This window comes from Macrobrachium nipponense, chromosome 18 (genome assembly GCF_015104395.2).
Source record: "Macrobrachium nipponense isolate FS-2020 chromosome 18, ASM1510439v2, whole genome shotgun sequence".
Taxonomy (NCBI): Eukaryota; Metazoa; Arthropoda; class Malacostraca; order Decapoda; family Palaemonidae; genus Macrobrachium; species Macrobrachium nipponense.
In genome coordinates, this window is record NC_087211.1 from 64,722,904 (window position 1) to 64,748,516 (window position 25,613).

The following is a 25,613-nucleotide window of genomic DNA, read 5'->3' on the forward strand; positions in this document are numbered from 1 at the left end:
TTTTTTTTTTTCCATTTTTCATTTATACAATATTATTATTCTCCTTTAGGTCTGAGCAATATAGTCGAGTTAGGTTGCCCCTCCCATCGACCTCTTCAATCAACACCCCGCCCCCCCACCCCAAAACCTATTCTTATGACAGTTAGGCCTCCTCATCCTAGAGCAGCCATCCCGTAGGCCTGACACCCCCCCCCCCCCCCACACACCATTTTAAGATAAGAGACACTTCATTGTCACTCTTCAACCTCATTCCTTACAATCTCATCAAATTTATCAAATTTTTGGGTCTTTTGTTGTCCTAATTTTTATTTCGAAGTCCTTTATCAAATAACGATGGTGTACGCTTAATTAGAAAATTATTTACTAATATTTAATCGATTTTCTATACTGATAAATATCAGTTTAGTGAACAGGTAACTAGAAAAGGAAGTAATGCGAATTAATGAAAAGTTAGCTTAACAAGGAAATTATGTAAATTAGCGAAAGGTTTACTGAACCACGGAACAATGAAAATTAACGAAAGGTTAACTTAGTGGGGAAATAAAGCAAATTAACGAAAGGTTAACTAATTCGGAAGTAATGTAAATTAATGGAAGATTAACTTAACCTGGTAATAGAGCAAATTAACGAAACGTTAACTTAACCAGGAAGTAATGAAAATGAACGAAAGGTTAACTGAACCTGGAAACAATGGAGGGGTCGTAGGGAGGGGATATGGGACCAAATATCACTGATATGATTATAATATTAAAGGAAGTAGAAAGCAAAATTTATTGCCTAATTTGTAATTTAAATCGATCATGATTTCTGTAATTTAATGCAATCACTTCTTAAGTTATTAAATGTAACAAATGTATCTAAAAGGAAATAAAGGCTTTGACGAGTCCAATTTCCTTTTAAGTAACTAGTACATAAAACAGAAAAAAATAAATAAATAAAAATAAACTCCTGAAAAATCCAGATTTCCTTATGGAGTGATTCTATACCAAACTCCATTTGGATCAAGATCAATAAAGTCACACGCATGTAATTAATTCCTCGAGTAACTAGTACATATAATAGACGAATTAAAAAAAATAAAAATAAAGCCCTCAAAAATCCAGATTTCCCTATGAAGCGAATCCATACCAAACTACATTTGGATCAAGATCAGTAAAGCCACACGTATATATGTAATTAATTCCTCGACATCCTCAGGCGGGCGTTGATATCGAAGATGGCGAACCCCCGGAGGAACCTGGAGAAGGAAACTACCTTCGAACAGACTCCACCTGCAGTATTCACATCCCCGACTCCGTCACCCTGTGGGAGGCTGATCCTCGCCCCCCAGAGAATTCGCCACAGGTGAGGCTCTCAGGAGATCTGCTACTTACTTGGCTGTCTGGTTATATATTGTTGTGTGTGTATATGTATCTGTCTGTCTGTGTGTCTGTTTATCTATCTATCTCTCTAACTAGCTTGCCATTTATATATATAGTATATATATATATATATATATATAATTATATATTATATTATTATATATATATACTATTATATATATATATATATATATATATATATATAAATATATATATATATTTATATATAATAATATTATTATATATATATTATTATAATATGTGTGTGTGTGGGTGTGTGATATATTAATATATGGACACACACACATATATATATATTCGTGTGTCCTGGTTTTGTTTTGTTTGTTCTGTGCGTATGTTTGTGAACGTGATTGCGTCTGTATATTCACCCGCTGCATATTTCGTCTGAGAGAGAGAGAGAGAGACGAGATGAGAGAGACGAGGGAGAGAGAGAGAGAGAGATGAGAGAGGAAGATTTCTCCTTCAAAAAACAAACGAGTGACGAAGAGTCGCAGAAGACCACTTCAGGACAAATGGCTTTATTCTGCTTTGCTGCCTTGGCTTAAGGTCAAAGTTCATGGCAGGAGACACTTTGATATTTATTTCGATAATTTACTCCTTTTTTATAATTTATGCAATTTCTTTGCAATGTATTTGTTTTATGTGGGCGGGGGGGGGGGGGGTGGCGGATGGTTCTATTCAGGGGTATTTTGGAAGTGATATTCATACGTCATTCAATCACAATGTTAAATTGCTTTTAGATATTGCAAAGAAAACTTGGCACTTGATTAAATTAAAGTAATAATAATAGTTAATGTAATTAAAATAGTTAAACGTTTGATGTGTGAATGTCCTAAGTATAATCAGCAGTTGTTATTAAGTTTTGGAAATCAATCAACCAGTCAAGTTTTGTCAGCAGCTCCCATATTTCCGATTAATCCAATTATAAAATTTTGAAAAATTGCAGTTTAATTGGTAAAATATATAAAAAAAAATAAAAACAATGTTAGTGAAAACGAATCCATCTGGCCTTCGCCGTGAGAGCTGATAATTATCAGCTCAGTGGCCTGGTAAAGCTATTTTATTTAATAATAATAATAATAATAATAATAATAATAATTAATAAAATAATATATATTATTAATTATTATTATTATTATATTATTATTATATTATTATTATTATATAATTACAATAATAATAATAAAGCGAGTAGTTTTTGTAACATAATTATAATGGCATTGTAATTATGTGTTTATACATACATATACATACATAAACATATATTTCATATATTTTATATATATGGATGTATGTATAACTGAATCATGTAAGTTTCGAGCGTGATAAATCCATAAATGAAGGTATAAGCCACGAAGGAAAAATAAACAACGGAGTTTCTGCAAGATCTTTCGACTCGGCGTCCTTTACTCAGCAGACAAACTGACTTACATGAGGAATTTACAGTACAGGGAAGGTCGTATAACTGACAGATAGAGATTATAAGATTAGTACCTAGAATCCGGCACAACTGGAGAATGAGTAACCTTTCTGAACAAGCATAAACATGGGTACAATTTAAAAACAAAAAGATTAAGTCCCATTGCTCAGACAAAGGGACAAGACAATTAAAAGATTATACAGGGCGACAGCTGACCAATTCAGATCTTTGGTAAACAAAAACTTATTCACAAAACATAATTTAAACATACATATACAACGAAGATATCTGTAAGGCAACTAATTTGTATTTAAGTCTGTAATTATATCTTTGAGGTCATTCTTAAACATGTTACAAATACAAGGGTCTAAATGAAACAGGCCACGACTAATATTAAAATTACAATGGGAAGTAAGTTGTATTATGGCAGATTTTAAAAGATTTCGTGATAAGACATCTTTTGATCCAGCAATTACTGAACTACTAATCCAATTTGTCCGGTGGTTATTTTCACTTAAATGAATGAATATTGCATTAGATGTTTGCCCAGTTTTTACAGAATATTTATGCTGGCTTAACCTTACTTCTAAGCCCTTGCTCGACTGTCTGAGATAAAAATGAGGGACAGTTCATATATGGAATTTTATATATTATGTTGTTGCTTTCCCTGGGGCCATTTTTTATTAACATTCCTTTAAGTGTGTTATTATAGGAAAAAATAAGGTTGACCTTAAAGGCTTTTAACAGTGATTTAATGGTTTCAAATCCGTTAAAATAAGGCAAACTGAGAATGTCCTTAGAATTTTCTTTCTCTGTGTTACTTATACTATAAAACTTTGTGTGGGCTTTATTATAACAAATATCTAATATATGTGAGGGATAACATAAATCTTTCCCTATTTTTCTTATGTGTTCAATTTCTTGATCCAAATATTGGGGACTGACAATGCGCAATGCTCGTAAAAACATAGAAGAAAAAATTGATATTTTGATGTTAAGATGGTGGCCTGAATAGAAATGAATATAAGTTAGGTTGTTGGTTGGTTTCCTATAAATAATGAATTTACATATAAATGGTTCTCTATGTATCAAAACATCTAAGAAATGGAGGCAATTGTCTTTTTCCAATTCTAGAGCAAACTTAATCGATGGTACCTGGTTATTTAATTTAGAGAGTAGATCATTTACATCAATACCAGCAGGCAGAACAGCTTAAATATCATCAACGTATCTATACCACTTTACAGGAATATAAATGATATTAGATAAGTAGCGTTTTTCAAAGAATTCCATGTACAAGTTTGAGAGGAGTGGTGATAAAGGGTTGCCCATTGCCATGCCAAATATTCGTTGATAAAATTCACCATTGGATATAAACATACAAACCTGAAGGTCTCTACATAGGATTTTGTTTGTGCGCACAAGTGGAACGGCTGTTAACTTTCAGACAAAGTTGTTAGCTACCAACGGTCTGCACTCCACTTTGCCTTTTGGCCCAGGTACCAGAATTAGGGTTGGCTTAGGTTGGTTGTTAATGTAAAGACCTTCAGGTTTGTGTTAGGAAAGATACAAATTACTTTAAAATTTGCAATTGGTTCCCACACAAATAGAAACCTTCGGTCATTACACATGAGACTTACCCATTAGAGGGTGGAATCTGGGTATAAATCTGTAATCAGACGAAGTTCTACCCACCTGGGAATTTCTAACTGGTCTCAGAGCTGAGGAAGGAGTTTCATGCCTCTTGAACATATTGGATGTTCAACTGCAGGACTTCTGGGTTTTAATTAATGAATTTGTGTCAAAAAAAGAAATAAAGGCTTGGACAATCCCATGCTGTCAGAGACAATAAAAGGCTAATACATAACACCAAGTCTATCTATATATATCACTCCCTGACAGACGAGACAAAATGTCAGGGAAGCGAACAATAGGAAAACGCCTTCTTCATTAGGTTTGATTTATTTTCAGCCCCTCTCTCCCCTCACTAGAGAGAGGGGCAGGACTTGCATCCAACAATCTACTCTACCTTTGCTAGAGAGAGGGGCAGGACTTGGATCTAACAATCTACTCTACCTTTGCTAGAGAGAGGGGCAGGACTTGCATCTAACAATCTACTCTTCCTTTGTTAGAGAGAGGGGCAGGACTTGCATCTAACAATCTACTCTAGTGTTTTCTCGTCATTATTTTGGGCCTGCTTTAGTTATATGACCCATACGACAATTCTTCACTCTTACCTGTAGGCAGAGGGAAAGATGGTGTTTTGGTATTGGAGGTAATATTCCATTTCTCGTCGCCGAGGTTCCGGGATGAAGGGCGATAATAAAGCAATATCTTCTGGCTTGTGTTTATTGGCTTAAACTACATTGAAGAAAGCGGGTAGTTGAATATACAAAATACAATAAGCGTATATAATAGAATCATAACAAACATATGAGCATCGAAGCTCTATATATATACAATAAGGAATCATATCCTGCATACATGAGGTAGAATTTATAAGATCGAAGCCTCTGTGTCGGACTCGATACTAACACAATAATAATTGGTTATACTTATAACATTTACGCATTATGCAACACAGTGCAATAGCTCTGAACTGAACGTGTCTGCGGAGCTAAGATTTCCCGCGCTCGTTACATAACGTCTTGCATACATAACATCTAGATTACAGACAGGGAACTCAATTATCTAGACACCTGCATAACACGCCCGTCCAGCGCATGAATGTTCGCCACCGGCCTCTGTGCCCTACGAGAAAGAAAAGTGAAAGAGAAAAGGGTGTTCCTATTGGGGGCCCAAGGAAGCCTTGGACCTGAAGAGGAAGGGCCAGCCCGATCCAAAGGGAGTTCTGCCCAGATACAGAGAATTCACTTGGTTCAAAACGCCCTCTGCACATCCCAACTGTGGCAACAGATCGAGACCCTGGGTTCATTCTGGGGTTCCCAGAAGGACCCTTTGGCTGAAATGTGGTCAACGGGGAAAGGCATGGTCTTTTCCTCGAGATCATTATTCTGCGATATCAAATGGGCTATCCCCGAAAAACTCCCCTGCAACTTGGTTGCGTCCGAGTCCTGGGGCATAGGACCCTCAAGTCCTTCCAGGTCACGGACTCCCAAGTTACTTATTCTGCAGGAGGAGGACTCTCCTCAGAGGACCCCCAACTCCAGCATACGACCGGTCCAGTCCGAGGAAGTCGGACCTGGGTCCGTAGACTTTTAACCCTTATAATCCCAGGTAGGTGATTTCTCAGGACTGGCAGTGGTCCGCTCTGCGCGGGAGTCTATGGAATTCGGGCAGCATCTCCTCCCCTGCCATAGTGACAGGGCCTTCATTACGGGGAGTACCACCACTAGTGAGAGACTCCCGTGACTGGCCGTCAGCTCAGAAGCCCTGCTCGACTTCTTATGGCTGGGTGTGGCAACCTTCTTCCTCCGCCTGCTATCTTTGGAAGCAGAAGGGGAGGAGGTCCCTAAAGAACAAATGCACGTGGTATTTTGTAAACAAGGTAAAAATAAATAAACAAGCAGCACTAGTATTGTACTCCTGATAACAGGGAATAACGCTGAAAGAACCAAAACTAACAGACTAAGGAAAATATGATTCTAGGAGGCAAAATTTGGAGAACTGCAACTGAATCAACATGATAAAATTACTTGTATTTGGTGTTCTTTTTGGCTTTGATGTGTTATAATAATTTGATTTTCTCGGACTCATTATTCTGCAAGTGTGTCATTTATTCAAAGTAGTTGGTTTTAAAGATGTTAAAATGATCCTTTGACAGAATGACTAAATTTGACTTGGTCAGTTTTTTGCAGCTTGGGCCCTTTTTGCACACAAAGGAAATTAATATATTCCAGTACATACATTAGCTTGATGTAATTTTTGGAATGGGAATCTAATGTTTTCAAAGCAGAATTATCTTTTGTCTGGTAGAAAAGGAGGTAGGTAGTCTACCCAGGCAATGGAATGAAATATAAAGTTTTGGCCAAAGGCTGAGCACTGGGGCCTATGAGGTCACTCAGCGCTGGAGAAGAAATTGAGAGTAGGTAGGTTTGAAAGGCGCAACAGGAGGAAAATCTGGTACTTGCACTATGAAATAATTGCTATAGCGAGATGGTAGGAAGAGGATGTGAATACAGGTAAGTAGGTAGTACAGTAAAAACTACCCAGGTCAATTAGACCTTCCTTCGAAATGAAAAATCACACCTATCATTTGTGTTAATACAAAAACATTTTTATTGTCTCTTTAGAAATAATTTAAAATTGCGTTCCGACAGACCAGATATGGATTTTTTTTCCAGAAGAGGTAAGATGGTGTCGGCCGGCTTATGAAGGTCGGTCATTAGTTGATAAGGAAAGTCCGGAGGTAGTACACCGACTTAAACTAGAGCTGTATCTAATGTTTCCCTGTGTTACAATCTCAGAAAACTGCCAGTTACAGTACTAAATGTAGTACAATCACTATAATTGAGAATGACTGAGCTCATCAGAACAGAAAAAAAAAAATGATGGAGAGACAGGAAGGCAAATGATAATACATTACTTGGAATATATCAAAGGAAATCATGAAAACTTTGAATAGGGAAATGTGAATCACCCTTTAAGATGACGGCGACCTATAGGTATCCCATTTAATTGGAATCTAAAATAACGGAAACTAGAAACATCCCATTTCAATGCATAGATTAACATAAGTTAATAAATATGATTAGTGAAATACATGTCACAATCAAAGGACTTGTACAAAATAAGTCCGTTTGTGGAATCTCCTTGACTGAATTGGCACAAGGCCTGAGGCCAATTGTGTTTTATTGGTACAAGGGCGGGGCAGTGTTGCCACACGTACGATAATTATCGTACAAGTACGATAAAAACGGCCTTGGTACGATGCACGATAGTATTTTCCATTATCGTACGGTTTGTGCGATAATTCTAAGGTGTTGATAAGTAATTAATTACAAATATAAATGGTCGGTGAACTCCTCCATGAAACAGGCTAATTTCTATAAAAAAAGAAAGAAAGAATTATTTCGGAGTCCGTACATGGCTTCCCGCCGCTTGTCTCCAATTGTAACGTGGTTCAAAGGCTATTGGAACAGTGGGAGGCACTGAAGCTATTTTTCTCGGAGAAGTGGCTCGCTGAGAAACTATTAGCAACATAGTTGATTATCAACTCCCTTCATGATCCTTTCATGAAGTTATATTTCATGTTCCTTGACTGGGTTCTTCCAAAGTTTACTGAGTTCAACAAATTTTTCCCGTCAGATAAAGCAGTAATAACAGTTCTCCATGATAAAGTATCCATGCTATTCAGAGACCTCCTTCTCTCATTTATGGACAGGACCAAATGTACCTAGGAGTTAAAGTTATGCAGGGATTAAAAAACCCCTCCATACAGGAAAAGAAAGCTCAACAGCAGGAGTTTTATCAGAGGTGTAGAAGTTTCCTTATAGTGGCATGCACACAAATAAAGAAGAGGTATAATTTCAATGATGGTGTCCTGTCAAAGTTAAACTCTTTGTCCAAAAAATGCTCTCTCATCAGAATTCAGAGAAAGAATCCCCTCCTTATTCCCTCTTGCATCTGATTCTGAGCTTCCCCTAATCCCCTGATTGTACCCCCAGATGACCACTCACTACTTCAAAAGGTGGATGATCAATGGAGAATGTTTCCCATATTGCAACATGAACTTAAACATCTCGTTAATGAGTCACTGATAAGTTCTGGGGAGAAGTGTCCCAAAAAGAGTCTTGTTTTTCAGACGTAGCCAATTTTGCTCTAACTGCTCTTTGCTTGCCGCACTCTAATGCTGAATGCGAACGAGTGTTCAGTAAAGTTAAACTCTTTAAAACTAAACAAAGAAACAGAATGAAAACAAGGACAGTTAATGGGGCTCTTCTCTCAGCTAGTTGCACGTGTTCATGTTCAGCTGGTGAGTCTCCACCTATAACAATATCATCCAGATATGGATAAGCAAAATCATAAAAAGCTAACAATTGGGAAATGAACTTCTGAAATATTGCAGGAGCAGAAATGGATACCAAATGGTAACCGTAAATATCTATATAGACCCAAATGTGTGTTAATTACAAATATTTACGGTCTTCTGGAGCAACTTCCATTTGCAAATAAGCCTTCTTGAGATTAAGTCTGGTATAATACTTATATCCAGACACACTGGAAATTAATTCTGACATATTAGGTAATGGGAATTTAGATTCATGAAGAATTTCATTTATTCTACGAAAATCCCCACAAATCCTAAGGGATCCATTCTGCTTCTTGACAGTAACAATTGGTGAGACATAATCTAGCATTTCTACTATCTTTCTATAATATTTTTTTCAAGCTTCTTGCAGCGCACTCTCAGCCTCACTGCGTAACGTCAGTGGCACCGTGCGGACCTTCTGAAAACAGGAACATGACCAACTTTAGGATACAATCGGGCTTGACAGTTCTTAATTGGTTTCAAAATATTCTACATTAATATTAAATTCCTACCTATCAAGTTATTTGGGAGTCTGACCCAACAATTATGAATTAACGTCTGAAAGAAAAGCGGAAATGAAAACAGATGTTGGTTTATCTAGAAGTAGAAAGATGGTTAAAAGAATTTTTACACAACAGAAAACAGATAGTTATTGCAAAACGATGAGAAATCGGATGAAGCTAAGGTAATTCCCGGTGTGCCACAAGGTATGGTGTTAGCTGCATTACTGTTTGTTATTATGATTGCAGACATAGACAGTAATGTTAAGGACTCGGCAGTGAGTAGTTTCGCCGATGACACAAGAATAAGTAGAGAAATTACTTGTGATGAAGATACGAACGCGCTACATGGAGACCTTAACAAAGTATATGATTAGGCAGAGGTAAATAGGATGGTATTTAACTCTGATAAATTTGAATCAATAAACTATGGAGACAGAGAAGGAAAGCTATATGCACATAGGGGACCTAATAATGAGACAATCACAAATAAGGAAGCAGTTAAAGACCTTGGTGTGATGATGAATAGGAACATGTTATGCAACGATCAAATAGCAATTCTATTGGCAAAATGTAAAGCAAAAATGGGAATGTTGTTACGGCACTTCAAAACAAGAAAAGCTGAACACATGATTATGCTTTATAAAACATATGTTCGTAGTCCACTTGAATATTGCAATATGATATGGTACCCACACTATCAAAAGGATATTGCACAAATAGAGAGTGTACAAAGGTCCTTTACAGCTAGAATAGAAGAAGTTAAGGACCTTGACTACTGGGAAAGACTACAATCCTTAAAATTATATAGTCTAGAAAGGATAAGAGAACGCTACATGATAATTCAGGCATGGAAACAGATAGAAGGAATAGCTGAAAACATCATGGAGCTAAAAAAATATCAGAAAGAGCAAGCAGAGGTAGATTAATAGTGCCCAAAGCTATACCAGGAAAAATAAGGAAAGCACACAGGACATTAATCCACTAGGCACCAGCATCGATAATGCAGTGTCTATTCAATGCGTTGCCAGCTCATCTGAGGAATATAACAGGAGTGAGCGTAGATGTGTTTAAGAATAAGCTCGACAAATATCTAAACTGCATCCCAGACCATCCAAGATTGGAAGATGCAAAATATACCGGAAGATGTACTAGCAACTCTCTGGTAGACATTAGAGGTGCCTCATACTGAGGGACCTGGGCGGGGCAACCCAAACAAGATGTAAGGTCTGTAAGGTCTCTTTCAACTTATATCGAATGCAAAGCCTTAAACCTAAATGAAGGAACAAATGAAGAATTCCAGACCTTAGGGGCAAGATGAGAGAGAGAGAGAGAGAGAGAGAATTCATGAATTCATTTGACAAAATGGTAAACAAAGGAAAATCCCCGAATTTATTGCCATAGATGAGGTAAAAAAAAAACCGGACGAGAGAGAGAGAGAGAGAGAGAGAGAGAGAGAGACAGACTGTATTTGTGTGCATACTTGTAGCAAACGTTCAATTGAACTAAATAATTAATTGAAGAATCATTTGAGTAGGGGAACTTTTGGTAACAAATATAAATTGCTTGTGAAAATGATTTCTGAAAAATTAACCATCATAAACACAAGTCGCTAATGAAACTCTGTGTGTGTGTGTGTTTGGTGATCTCTTCATTCTGTATATCCCATTACCTCTGTTCTTGAATTTCAAGTCAATGGACCTGTGGTGTGGGCTTTATTCTATATGAATGAGGTCACCTTTAGAATAATAATAATACTAACTTTGAGACTACAACGGTCCCCTAGAAAGGCTAAAAAGGTTAAAATAGAACGGACGATAACTAGCTCACGAAATCAGGAAACAGAAAACTTCTTAATGGTATCAGACATCCGACATCCTAAAAAACAAGTGGCCAGCGTTACGCACGAGTTGTGTGTCAGTGAATTATTATTACCCAATAATTCAAGTTACTCATTGGCATAATGATTGTTGACGGACGTGCGAATTGTTAGGGGCAGTTGGGACGGGCAACCAGAGGTCCTGTTCTTGCCCAGGGCCGAAAAAATAAGAAAAAGGCAGAAAGGAAAGGGGGTTCTATAAAACCGTATATTCATATGGAAGAAGCCCACCAAAGGGGCCACTGACTTGAAATTCAAGCTTCCAAAGAATATTATGGTGTTCATTAGAAAGTAGTAACAGAAGGTAACAGATAAACAGACAGAAGAGACTAGTAATTGGAAAAGAAAAAAAAATAAAAAAAATATGGACAAATAATAAATAAATAAACAGATACTCGTAAAATGTAATAAGATTATAAAATACACACTGTTAACAGTCATTTCACGTTGGTCTATTCTTACTCACAGCTGTGGCCATCAGAATTTCCTTTAAAGAGAAAAAGGCCAAGTTCCTGAATACGCTATTTCGAAAGAAGAAGAAGAAAAACACTACCTGGTCACGGTTTGTGATTGGGAAAAAACATCATCATTAACAACCGTAGCCATTTTTCTCTCTCTCTCTCTCTCTCTCTCTCTCTCTCTCCTCTCTTAGTACTGTTGCACACATCACGTATATTACGCCCCACGTGCGCACGACGCGGGGTAAGCTTGCTTAAGGGCTGTCATAATTTCCATGAGTGGGTTTCAATAGTGGGTTTCAGTGCGCATTCCTGCTTCAATATACTTTTGATTCATTCGTGTCCTTTGGCGTTCCTCGTGCGTAGACAGCATGCCTAAAAGGTGACCTGACTTTGGGGCATTATATCATATATATATATATATATATATATATATATATATATATATATATATATATATATATATATATATATATATATATATTATATATATATATATATATATATATATATATATAGACAGAATAAATAATATTATATAAACCTCAATTAAAGCATTATACACTAAGCATAGTTTATACACACATTTGATTCTCTATTTTTCTGTTTTTCTACGCAAAATACGGTTCACGGTCTTCTTCTCTCTCTCTCTCTCTCTCTCTCGCTCTCTCTCCTTCTCCAAAAATATTGCCAATGCAAAGCCCTTAAACCTAAATGAAGGAACAAATGAAGAATTCCAGACCTTCGGGGGGGAAAGAAAGAAAAGAAAGTAAGAAAGAAAAACAAGAAAGAAAGAAAGAGAGAGAGAGAGAGAGAGAGAGACGAGAGAGATATTTCAGCAATTTATAAAACCAAGAGACAAGACATAATTAAAGTTCAGAATCTTTCCTGCTATATTTCGATAAACCAAAATATCTCTCGTGGAATATAGAAAATCAACGAAAAATCGAGAGAGAGAGATGAGAGTATATGAACTGGATACTTCAGATATGGATTTCAGTTTGAAGAAAATGTGGCCCTATCTGGCCTTGGCAGCAGATGTTATTAGTGATCTTGTTTGGTGTGGCTGCCTATTCGCTGGCGAGATTTCTCTCCTGACTGATAATGATGGAGCTGAAGAGCCTAAGGAAAAGGAACTGAACGAGAGAATTGCGGCCTTGCGAGAAGCCATCCAGTGCCAGAGAGAGCAGTGCGTGCACTTGGACAGGACAATAATTCTTCAGCTACAAGAGAGGCTCGACGACCAAGAAGAGACGCAGAAGGCGGGCGGAAGGGAAGAACGCGTTCTTGAAATCCAGATCACTGAGGAGGTGTTGCAACAGCAGGCCTTGCAAGAGAGGGCTCACTCGCTCGAAGCTGGAACGATAAAGAGAAGAGGGAGGAACGGCAGCTGGAAGACAAGATGGTCAAGCTGGCCGAAGAAAACCAGGATCTGAAGAACAACGTGTAGGAAATTGGTGAGAGGAACGATGCCCTTTGTGAGAGGATAAGGGAACTGTCTGGGCAGTGGTCAGACGCAAACTGCCTGCTTGAGGGGCTCGAGAAACTCCTACGACAGAAGGAGAAAGACATGCAGCTATAAACGGCAGAAGCGGCGCGGATAGCGAGGCTCATTCAGGAACAAAAAGACTCAAGAGAAAAGTGGGAATCCGACTGGAAAGACTTGGAGCTGAGGTTGCAGCGCCTGCAGAAGGCTTTGGAGGACCTCTTGGAAGGAAAAAGAAAAAAAAAAAAAAAAAAAGGGGCGTGGACTCCAGTGTAAAGTGAAACAGCGAAACTCAAGAGGAACGAGCTGGCATGCCTTCTAGAGGAAGGAAATGGTCGCCTGAGTCGCTGAAGAAGAAGGCGGGGTTGGGTCCAGGGCGAATGGAACGGACCAGATGGATGATGAGGTTGGATGGCTGCGAGGAACGAAGGAGAAAAATGGTCTCTGATTGAAGAACCTCCAGGAGAAATGAAGACGAATGGAGGAGAGCAAGTGAAAACTGCAGAAGCTTCTGTGGATCTTGAAGAAATGGCATGATGAAGACTGCACTGGCCTCATTCAGACGGACAAGATGTGGAAATTTTGAGAAGATGTTTATTTTTGTGTAATAAGTTTGTTTTGTTAATCCTTGAAGGAAATTGAACTAGAACGGAAATAAATATGTTAAAATGTTTTCTTAGAGTTTTATTGATTCGTGGATGGAAAAGAAAAGGGAGGGAATATAGAAACAGTGAAGAAAATAAGGGGATTTGTGTAGGTGCCGGGAGAAAGAAACAGGATTAGGTTAGAGAAAGAAGCCCCAAGAAAATCGAGAGGATTCAGTAGGATTAGTGGAGGTGCCAGAAGAAGAAAGAGAGGATTGAGTAGGATTCGTGGAGTGCAGGGAAAGAACTTGAAGATTCAGTGAATCCCCAGATTAATTGAGAAGATGCATGGCATATTCTGATTCCTAGGTACAGATAGCTATTACAACTGTGCAGGGAAGTGGCGGGCGAGGCCCGCCGCTTGTCCCGGGTGGGACTGGGCCGGACAGGCGTCCGCCGAGCGTGGTCCCTGGGACTGGTGGGCTGGCGTACGCCGTGGGTCCTGGGACTGGCGGGCAGGCGTCCGCCGAGCGTTCCCGGGACGGGCGGGCAGGCGTCCGCCGAGCGTCCCGGGGACGGGCGGCGTCGGGTCCGCCCGGGTCCCGGGACACGGGCGGGCAGGCGTCCGCGAGGCGTCCGGGATGGGCGCATGCGTCCTCCGGCGGGTCCTGAGGGCGGGCAGGCTGCCGAGCGTCGGGACGGGCGGGCAGGTGTCCGCCGAGCGTCCTGGGCGGAGACGGTCGGGCAGGCTGTCCCGCCGGGAGCGCCTCCCGGGACGGGCGGGCAGGTGTCCGCCGAGCGAGCCCGGACGGGAGGCGGGCAGGCCGTCCGCTGAGCGTCCCGGGCGGGAACGGGGGGGTGGGCAGGCAGTCCGCCGAGAGTCCCGGGACGGTCGGGCAGGCGTCCGCTGCGGGTCCCGGGACGGGCGGGCAGCGTGTCCGCCGAGCGTCCCGGACGGGCGGGCAGGCGTCCGCTGAGCGTTCCCGGGACGGGTGGGCAGGCGTCCGCCGAGAGTCCCCGGGACGGTGGCGGGCAGGCGTCCGCCGAGAGTCCCGGACGGGTCGGTCGGGCAGGCGTCCGCTGCGGGTCCCGGGACGGGCGGGCAGGCGTCCGCCGAGCGTACCCGGGACGGGCGGGCAGGCTCCGCCGAGCGTCCCGGGACGGGCGGGCAGGCGCCGTCCGCCGAGCGTCCTGGGATGGGCGGGCAGCGTCCGCCGAGCGTCCCGGGACGGGCCAGGCAGGCGTCCGCCGAGCGTCCCGGGACGGGCGGGCAGGCGTCCGCTGAGCGTCCCGGGACAGGCGGGCAGGCGTCCACCGCCGCGGGTCCCGGGACGGACGGGCAGGCGTCCGCCGAGCGTCCCGGGACGTGGCGGCAGGCGTCCGCCGCACGGGTGCCCCGGGACGGGCGGGCAGGCGTCCGCCGCGGGTCCCCGGGACGGGCGGGCAGGCGTCCGCCGAGCATCCCGGGACGGGCGGCAGGCGTCCGCCGCGGTCCCGGGACGGGCGGGCAGGCGTCCGCCGAGCGTCCCGGGACGGGCGGCATGCGTCCGCCGCGGTCCCACCGGGAACGGGCGGGCAAAGGCGTCCGCCGAGCCGTATCCCGGGACGGGCTGGGCGAGGCGTCCGCCTGAAGCGTTCCCGGGACGGGCGGGCCAGGCGTTCCGGCCAATAGGATCACGAGCGTCCCCGGACCGGGCGGAGGCAGGCGCCGACGAGCGTCCCCGGGAACGGGCGGGCCGGCGTCCCCCGGGACGGGGCGGGCAGGCGTCCGCCGAGCGTCCCCGGGTGACGGGCGGGCAGGCGTCCCGCAGCGTCCCGGGACGGGTGGGCAGGCGTCCGCTGTGCCGAGCGTCCCGGACGGGCGGGTAGGCGTCCGCCGAGCGTCCCGGGACGGGCGGGTAGGCGTCCGCCAGAGTCCCGGGACGGGCGCAGGCGTCCGCCGAGCGTCCCGGGACGGGCGGGTAGGCGTCCGGCGTTTGTCCCGGGACGGGCAGGCAGGCGTCCGCCGAGCGTCCCGGGACGGCTGGGCCGGTGTCCGCCGAGCGTCCGGTACGGGCGGCCGGCGTTTGCCGAGGTGTCCCGGGACGGGTCGGGCCGACATCTTCCGAGCGTCCCGGGACGGGCGCAGGCATCCGCCGCGGGTCCCAGGGACGGGCGGCAGGCGTCCGCCGCGAGCGTCCCGGGACGGGCGGGCAGGCATCCGCCGAGCGTCCCCGGATGGGCAGTAGGCGTCCGCCGCGGTCCCGGGACGGGCGGGCAGGCGTCTGCCGAGCGTCCCGGACGGGCGGGCATGGCGTCTGCCGCGGGTCCCGGGTTACGGGCGGCAGGGAGCGTCTGCCGAGCGTCCCGGGACTGGGCGGGCAGGCAGTCCGCCGCGGGGTCCCCGGGACGGGCGCGGGCAGGCGTCCGCCAAGCGTCTCGGGACGGGGCGGGCAGGCGTCCGCCGAGGCGTCCCGGGACGGGCGGGCAGGCGTCCGCCGACCGCGTCCCGGGACGGGCGGGCAGGCGTCCGCCGAGCGTCCCGGGACGGGCGGGCCGGTGTCCGCCGAGCGTCCGAGTACGGGCCGGGCCGGCGTTGCCGAGGTGTCCCGGGATGGGCGGGCCGGCATCTTCCGAGCGTCCCGGGACGGGCGGGCAGGCATCCGCCGCGGGTCCCGGGACGGGCGGGCAGGCGTCCGCGACCGTCCGGGACGGGCGGGCAGGGTCCGCCGAGCGTCCGGGCAGGTAGGCGTCCGCCGCAGGGTCCCGGGACGGGCGGGCAGGCGTCCGCCGAGCGTCCGGGACGGGCGGCAGGCGTCGCGAGCGTCCCGGGCGGGCGGGCAGGCTGGTCCGCCGAGCTCCCGGGACGGGAGGGCGGCGTTCCGCGAGTCGGGACGGGTGCAGGCGTCGCCGAGCTGCCCGACGGGCGCCCATGGCGGGTCCGCCAGCTCCCCGGGACGGGCGGGCAGGCGTCCGCCAGCTCCCGGTACGGGTGGGCAGGCGTCTGCCGAGCGTCCCGGACGGGCTGGCAGGCGTCCGCCGAGCGTCCTGGGACGGGCGGGCAGGCGTTACGCTGAGCGTCCCGGGGCGGGCGGGCAGGCAGGTCCGTCCGCCCGCGGGTCCCGGGACGGGCGGGCAGGCGGCCGCCGAGCATCCCGGGACGGGCGGCAGGCGCCTCCGAGCGTCCCGGGACCCGTCTGCGGATGCCTGCCCGCTCATCCCGGGACGCTCGGAAGACGCCGGCCCGCCCGTCCCGGGGACACCTCGGCAAACGCCGGCCTGCCCGTCCCGGCGGGATGCTCGGCGGACGCCTGCCCGCCGTCCTGGGACACACGGCGGACGCCTGCCCGCCCGTCCCAGGACGCTCGGCGGACGCCTGCCCGCCCGTCGGGCACGCTCGGCAGACCCGCCTGCCCGCCCGTCCCGGGACGCTTGGCACGGCGGACCCTGCCCGCCACATGTCCCGGGAGAGGTGGGCGATGTCCCCTCCACGGGTTTCCCTTTGGGCGCGAACGAATTACCGCAAACCGGTCCTTGGGACGGGCAGGCGATGTACGCTACAGGGTCCCAGGATCGGTGGGGGATGTCTTGCCTCTTGCCACGGGCGGTCCCATGGACGGGCGGGCAATATCCTGCCACCAGGTTTTCGGATGGGTGGACCCAAACCCACCTCTGATCCCAGGATCTCTGGGGTGAGCGATGTCCGCCATGGCTCCTCAGTGACGGGTGGGTAATGTCCGCCGCGTGTCCCTGGACCGGGCGGGTAGGGGCTTTCTTTGCGCGTTCCGGGACAGCGGGGCGATGTCTGCCTGTGTCCGGGACGGGGCAGGCCAGGGGCCTATCATGCATCCGGGGACAGCTAGCGATGTCTGCTACGTGAACGGCGAGCAATGTCTGCATGTGTCCCGGGATTGTTGGGCAGGGCTAGCCACGGGTCCCGGGATGGACGGGTGATGTTTGCCTCAGGTCCCGGGTCGTGCAGGCCTGGCCTGCCCACAGGTCCCGGGAACGGATGCGGGGATTGATATACGCCACGGGTTCCATGATGGGCGGACGATTACCGCAACAGTCGATGTCTACCTCTTGTTCCCGGGAAGGGCAGGCCGGAGCCCATCATTGGGTCCGGGGTCCCGGGAGTAGCAGGCGATGTCCGCCACATGTCCCGCGACTGGTGATCCCCAACCTACTCTTCCAGGGACAGACATTCAAGGTGTGCTACGGGTCCCGGGACAGGCGGGCTATATCTGCCACGGGTTTTTCCTGACAGGTGGACTGGGCCCACGTCTGGTTCCTGGGGATGGGTGAGCGATGTCCTGCCATGGCTCCCAGGACATAGTGGGCGATGTCCGCAACCACGGGTGGCCCCGGGACCCTGGTGGGGGTGAGGCCTGTACCCGCCATGGGGTCCCGGGTCTGGGGTGGGCGAAGGTCCCGCCTCATTGGGTGTCTCCGGGAACGGTGGTGGGCGAGGGCTGCCACGGGTCCCAGCCAGGCTGAAGGTGTGCCATGCGTCCTGGGACAGGTGGGCAAGGCCCGCCACGCATCCCGGGAAGGGTTGGCGAGGCTTACCAAAGGTACTGGGACGTTCGGGCAATGCCCGATACAGCTTCTGGGATAGTCGGGTGAGGTCTGCTACTGGTGCCTTTTAGGCTATTGAGGCCTGGCACAGGTCCCTTGATGGGCGGGCGTGGCCTGTCACAGGTGCCGGGACGAGCGGGGTGAGGCTTGCCAACGGGTCGGAATGGCCAGGCAAGCCCTGCCACGGGTTCAGGACAGGAGGGCAGGAGGGCGAGGCCTGTGATAGGTCCACGGATGGGCGGGTGAGGCCCGCCATTTGTGCCAGGGTGGGCTGGTGAGGCCTGCCACTGGTGCCTGGGTTGCCTGGTGAGGCCTCCCATGGGTGACGGGACTGGCGGGTGAGACCTGCCACGGGTGCTAGGACAGGTGAGTGAGGCCCGCCACAGTTGCCTGGACAGTCGTGGTGCGAGGCCCGCCTCAGGTTCTGGGATGAATGGGCAAAGTTCATCACAGGTCCCAGGACGAGTGGGTGAGGCGACCAGGTCGGGCCAACAGGTGTTGGGCCCCCAGCCGGGAGGTGACCAGGTCAGAACGCCATGGGTGGGACCTTGGTGGGGGAGGAGACTGGGTGGGGCCTCCACTGGGAAGCGAACAGGTTGGTCCGCCTGGGATGGGGCCCCCGCCGGTGAGGCGACCAGGTCGAGCCGCCAGTGGATGGGCCCTTGGCGGGGAGGAGATTTGGTCTGGCCGTCAGGGGTGGGGCCTCCAGCGGGGAAGCAAATCAGTTGGGCTGCCAGGAGTGGGCCCCCCAGTGGGGAGGCGATTGGTTATTGCCGCCAGGGTTGAGGACCCTGTGGGGAGGACACCGGTTTGGTCCCCGGGGGTGGGGCCACTGGTGGGAAGGAGAACGGGTCGGCAGCCTGGCGCTCGGCCCCCGGCCAGAAGGAAAAAAAAAAAAAAAAAAATAGTAGTTTCTCAGACCTAGCCAAATTTGCTCTAACTGCTCTTTGCTTGCCACACTCTAATGCTGAATGCGAAAGAGTGTTCAGTAAAGTTAACCTCTTTAAAACTAAACAAAGAAACAGACTGAAAACAAGGACAGTTAATGGGGCTTTACTCTCTGCTAGTTGCGTCAAAGATTCAGGAGGGTCATGTGTTCATTTTACTCTTGCAAATGATATGTTTTCCATAATAAATAATCATGCTCAGATATTCCAGAACGTCAGAGAACTTGAATTTGATTAGGAAGAAGATTCTTAAAGATATACTTAACAATTATTATTGTTATTAATTCCTTTATCATGGGATAGGTATCAGTACCAGTCATGTTTGTTAATTAGTATTATATTATTTATTTTAAATTACTACTTCCAGTAAGATGCTATTTTGATTTTCGATGTTTTGGGGTGCTTAAAGATATGTATGGGTGGGCCTATCAACTCACATATCTTCGTGTTAATTCGTTATCAGTTTAGTTTACATTATGGAAAGAAGTGACGTTCTAAGCTGTATACTTTTTTTTTACCAGTGTTAATACAATATAGTAATAATTTGTCCATAACAATTGTTGATAACATTAACTAATTATTCATAATTCCATTTTTTTTCGTTTTTGTAGAGAGAAATGTTTCATTTGTATTTTTTTCTTAATTATATATGTAAATTGCAAGATATTAATGACTACAAAGAAATCATACATAAATTCATTATTTGTCAAATTATAAGAATGTGTTAAATAATCAGAAACAGTGTGAGATAATAATTACGATAAAATCTACAATTTTGTACGATATTTTTTACTGAAAACCCATAATTTTGAGGAGCCAGTACGATAATTCCAATCCGAGAGTGTGGCAGCACTGGGGGGGGCCATCGTATTTAATTCTGATCGATCCAGAGTGCAGACCGAAGACAGGTTCAGCAATGCAGTAAATAAATAATAATTAAATTACAAACAATAATTCAGCAATGCGAATAACAATTAATTTAAATTAAGTTTAAAACTTCCTTAACGTGCGTTATTGGGTAATAAATATTTAAATAACGGCATAATCCAACAGGTTATAGTCACGACTGCAGCAACTAACAACACGTGTGGATGTTTTGGTTACGGCGTTCGTACCTGTTTCTTCAATAACCGAAAGCTTTCAATTACCAAAGTCAAATTAAATTGATTAATTGCGAAACGTATATCAATTTATAAAAAGATATATAATATATTATTGTTATATATGAATAAACCTTTCTTACGTTATAAGTCACAACAAGAGCAGGTTTTCGTACAATTCAAAGCCGCCGAAGTCAAGCCAAAATCTACACATTCAAACGCAAGGTGTTGGTTGCGTTTAGCGGGACTTCCATGACGTCACCAACGGCGGCTACCTTCGGTCTGTCTCACGCTCGACTCGGACCCTATTTTCTGGTGTTTCATCGTCAATATAATTTTATGAATTCCTAAGAACTGGGTTACGTTAAAATCACCCTGGGGAAACTAGAGGAGGAAACTGAGTGACGAGTTACTGGGAAGCACAGAGACCTAGGAGGAGGTAGGCAGGTCTACTGGACGAGTTAACTCCCTTTTCTTGCTGCAAGTCACTACAAACCTTTTAAGTTATGTCTCGTACTTTCGAATTGTCATGCGTAAGTGAGACGAGAATTAACATCTCTTGACTCCGTTTAGTCTAATTGATTTATGTATTTCATTTAATTTGTTTTGAAATAACCCTAATTCATTCTAATGGTGATGGTTGAGTGACGCTGAAATTAGGAAGACGTGGCCACCGAAACCTACGCTTGTCTAATTCTAGATATACTAAGTAGTCGTATTTAAGTATTTTAAGAATTGGCCATGTCGTTCTTTTAGATTGGCACCAGTCTGATTTGCTAGCAGAATTAGGGCTAAATAGGGCTGCTGGAAGGTTTTAAGCAGATTGGCCATCTAGCTAGGTAGCAGATCATCAGAGGCACCCAAAACTAAACCCGTTTGACGACGACAGTATTTTTAAGTTATTTTAAATATTGGTCGGTAATCCTATCAACTATTTATGAATTTGCCACTAAAATATATAATGTTTGGAATGTTGATGAGATATTAACCTAACTAGGCTAGGCCTAGGACAGAAATTTAATTGCCTAGCACTATCACGGCAATTGAATTTCTGCTGAGGTTCGGTTGAAAAGACGGCAAAGTATACCTATTGTAGGGTAAAAAACTGCATGGTACAGGGGTGGACGATGTACGATCAATGTGAACAACCCCAAAAAAAGTACATTATAACGCGCCCTGACATCGGAGATGGGCATCAGACGCGACTTCTTGTTGGTGAGAAACAGAGCTAAAGACCTCTACTCCGGTGTCAGGACGCGTTATAATGTACTCTTCTTGGGGTTGTACACATTGATCGTACATGGTCCACTCCTGTACCATGCGGTTTTTTACCCTATACCCATTGTATATAGATATTCAATATGGGCCATTTTTTATATTCCTAACCTGCATATTGATTTCTGTTTGATTCTCATTACATAAAGGAAACCTGTCTAGCCTATCTGTTATCAGGGAATAATTTAGGCCTAGGTGATTTGTCAGAAACACCAGTGCCCTCAGTAGATTTGGTAGACTCATAGTGGGAAAATATCTTGAAGTTATAATCAGGGGAAGGGATAAGTGTTCAGCCATGGGACGTGCCTACAGCTGCTAAAATATTATACGCCAAATGACAAATTGCAAAGAATAAAAGTTGTATAGTATGCCAAAATCCACCCTTAAAGTAACTTACCTAACCTAACTTCAAATACTGTTCCTTAACCTGGCTGTCCTGCACCCCCCTCCCCCCTCTTCCCAAGTAAGTCATGACCCAGCACACTGCATTTTACCCAAATAAGCTATATGAAATTCCAACCTAATCTAATCAATAGTGGTCGTCGTCGTCTTCTTTCCCATCTACCTCTGTCCCGTGTCATCTCCTCCCGTACTCCCTTCTCCCTCGTATCATCTCTAATGCAATCTCTCCACCTGGTCTTAGGTCTTCCTCTCCTTCGTGTTCCATCCACCTCCACGTCCATCACTTCTCTTGCCATGTGTTGCTCTTCTCTTCTCATCAGGTGGCCATACCATCTTAACCTTGCCTCTTGCACTTTCTTTGATGCATCAGTGACTTTTACTGTACCCCTAATATGTTCATTTCTAACCCTGTCCTTTTTGGTTACTCCACTCATCCACCTAAGCATCCTCATCTCGGTTACCCTTTGGACCCCCTCTCTATGCAACCCTTTTCCTTCCACCTATTCTGGCCTAGGGTATTGTGTCGTACCTGGTCTGACTGCCCCCATAAACTGCTAAATAACAGGGCAGTGTTAGTTAAACACACATCTTAAGCATCTTGTTTCATTTGGATCTGTACTGGATGTAGGTTAGATTTTCCATAATAAACTGCTTCCCCAACAAAAAAGTAGATAAATAAATAAAGAAAGCTTCATTCCTCATCCTTAGGCTAATTGACTGAAATGTTTGTTAGGCCTTTCAGTATCCAGTATAACTATATAGTTATTTAGTAATCTTTTTTATTTGTAATATACGTCAAGTGCATCCATCACATGTTAATCTAAGAAGTTCTGCAGATTCGTTACTGTCAATAAATTGATTGCGTTAAACAATTCAGATTTAAAGAGTCCTTTGTGATCGAGGCTAAATGACTAAATTCAAAATAAAATTTGTCCATTGGAAGCATGTGTTGCAACGAATACAGTTACAAAACAATGGAGTTTATATTAGTGTGTGCTACAGTAATGTTATATGTATTTCTCAGTTATTCCAGTAATTCTAAGTGAAGGTAGAGTTTAATAGACTGAAACAGGATTCAAAATCTGTGCTCTTACATTTAAACTGAATAACGAGATAATTTTGTGTAATATATGTTTTTTATAAGAAAATATTTAGTATGAGCATTTTTTATGCTTTGTACTTTTCAGGAAGAAAAACAATCATGGACTTCAACAAGTTGTTTGAACGAAAGCACATTGACATCAGTTCCTCTAAGATACTCTTGGATATGAAGACAAGCTTCCAGTCTGCCTTAGGTCCTGTTGAGTCTGCCAGGACATGTAGTCAGTTTCTGCAGCTTGAAAATTTTCAAGAGATGTTTACCCTCTTGTGGAATAGCCCTGCTGCACACAAATGTTTTGAGTTCAAAGGTCCCCTAAGCCCAATGAAAGTCGAGGATATCTCTAAGTTATTTAGAGAAGAAGGCAACAAATTTTACAAGTTGGGTAATTTTGAGGAAGCGTTGAAGCTCTATAACTTGGGTATTATAATGGCTCCGCATCCAAAGCTTCCATTTACAAGCAACAATGGCCAAAACGGTGATGGAGGGAAGAAAGGGGACGAGAAAGGTTCAAGTGATTTTGAATCTCTCGCTCTTGGGTATGCGAATCGTTCTGCCATCTTTTTCAGCTTGAAGGACTACAAGAGATGCCTTGTTGATATAGATTTAGCCCTTAAATATGGATATCCAAACCACCTAAGAAGTAAGTTAATTGAGAGAAAAGAACGATGTGTCAAGGAGCAGAAGAAGTCTCGAGTAGATAACTTCACCATTAAATCTGTTAATGCCAAGTGTCCCCCAAAACTAGCAAGAGTTAACCCTGATGTCCCAGCTTTTAGCTCTTTCTTGAAGGTTATCCATACTCAGGAGAGAGGTAGACATGTTGTCACAACAAGAGATATACCTCCAGGTAATTAAGAAATTAACTTTGAATTAATGTAAGGTAAGAAGTGGAAGATATAAGTTTAAGTTTATAAGGTAAAAGAAGGGGTTGTAAATTGGGTAAGACATAGCTAAGCTGTATATTATTATCTAAATGTTATTATTATATGCTGTGCGTTAATGGAATTTTTCTTATTTTATCTGTAGGAGAAGTCCTTGCTGTTGATAGTGGTTATGTCAGCTTTATAAGATATAACCAAACCATGATGCAGGCATGTTCGGAATGCCTAATGCGTTGTGAGGGCCAAGCCCTCCCTTGTCCAAACTGCTTGGTAAGTGGTTCTCTCTCTCTCTCTCTCTCTCTCTCTGGCCTAGCCAATGAAACCTAATGCAGAAACCTGTTTTTCTCAAGTTAGACATTCATTAGTTTTATTGTATTAGCTAGTCAAGAATGTTAAGGGGAATAATTTCTTTTCCGTTCAACTTTCCTAAACTACAGGTGTCGAAGTACATACCTCATCTCTGCTTTGTGTTTTCTTTCCGCTTTACTTTCCAGTTGTGTAAACTTCCAAAATTTCATTCACTATTGAAGGGAGGTAATTTCCCAATAAACTGTCATGAACTCAGATGGTGTGTGCATTATGTATCACATGAAACAAGTAGTGTGAAGAAGGAAACTAAAGAAGCAACATTTAAGTTATGGCAGAAGTGCAGTAGAGGAATAAAAGTCAGCATTAAACTTTTATAGTATTTGATTGAGAAATTTTGATGTCTATTGCCTGGACATGCAAAATACTGTTGAAGGCAAAGGGACTTTTAATTTTCTTTAAAAAAAAAAATTGAATGCGGTGATTCATGGTTGCATTGAACTTTACTCAAGTTTTTAGATTTGTAAAAGAAGAGGATAGGGCAATTGAGTTTGAGTGCAGATGCCAGGAGAGGGATGGAGAGTTAAGTACCCACAAAGGTGCAGATAGTAGGTGAGGTAGACTGACAAAAATCACTGGCAAAGGTGAAAAAGAGTAAATGAAAGAACAGGACCCAGAGGAGCACCATGAGAGATGTACCATCAACAACAGATCCAAAGCTATTTGTTAAATAAATTTTGAAAAATGGGAAGGAAGTTTATGTAAGGAAGGATTTTATACATTCAACTTACCTGTCAGATATATACATAGCTATTGACTCCGTCGCGCCGACAGAATTTCGAATTTCGCGCACACGCTACAGGTAGGTCAGGTGATCCACCGCGCCGCCGCTGGGTGGCGGGAATAGGAACCCATTCCCGTTTTCCATCAGATTTTTTCTGTCGGCCATACTGGCAACATCGTTGTTGGTATCTCCGGCTGGATTTCGTTTTTGGATATAATTGATCATCGTTTTGGACCCTTTGGTGACGTATTTGGATCGTTGTACTGGCATACGCTTTTGTGGATCGTTATTTGGATTTTGGCTTGGAATTTTCATCATGATGTCTGATTCTGGAAGTGTGGTGAGAATGTGTGTGAATGAAGGGTGCAAGGTGAGAATGCCGAAAAGCTCGGTTGATCCTCACACTGTATGGAAAAGATGCAGGAAGTATGAAGCTCGATGGATAACACTTGTCATGAATGTGAGAGTTTGAGTGCTGAAGGGTGGAAGTCTCTAACTTCTTATTTAAGGAAATTAGAGAAAGACCGGTTAAGGAAGTCATCTTCCAAAACCAAGCTA

At 45.1% G+C, this 25,613-nt stretch overlaps 1 protein-coding gene across 4 annotated transcripts; it reads left to right on the forward strand.

The window, feature by feature from the left end:
* The first annotated feature begins 1,197 nt into the window (after nt 1-1,197).
* On the forward strand, nt 1,198-24,307 carry LOC135197098 (SET and MYND domain-containing protein 4-like). 4 transcript variants are annotated; one of them, XM_064224059.1, is made up of 3 exons: nt 1,198-1,344; nt 23,170-23,931; nt 24,111-24,307. In XM_064224059.1, exons 2-3 carry the CDS (start codon nt 23,184-23,186, stop codon nt 24,290-24,292), a joined length of 930 nt encoding a protein of 309 aa, XP_064080129.1. In that variant the 5' UTR covers nt 1,198-1,344; nt 23,170-23,183; the 3' UTR covers nt 24,293-24,307. The 4 variants fall into 4 exon arrangements, with proteins under 4 accessions (XP_064080129.1, XP_064080127.1, XP_064080128.1 ...); XM_064224057.1 differs by lacking the exon at nt 1,198-1,344 and adding an exon at nt 20,533-20,838; XM_064224058.1 differs by lacking the exon at nt 1,198-1,344 and adding an exon at nt 20,534-20,744.
* Nucleotides 24,308-25,613: the final 1,306 nt, after the last annotated feature.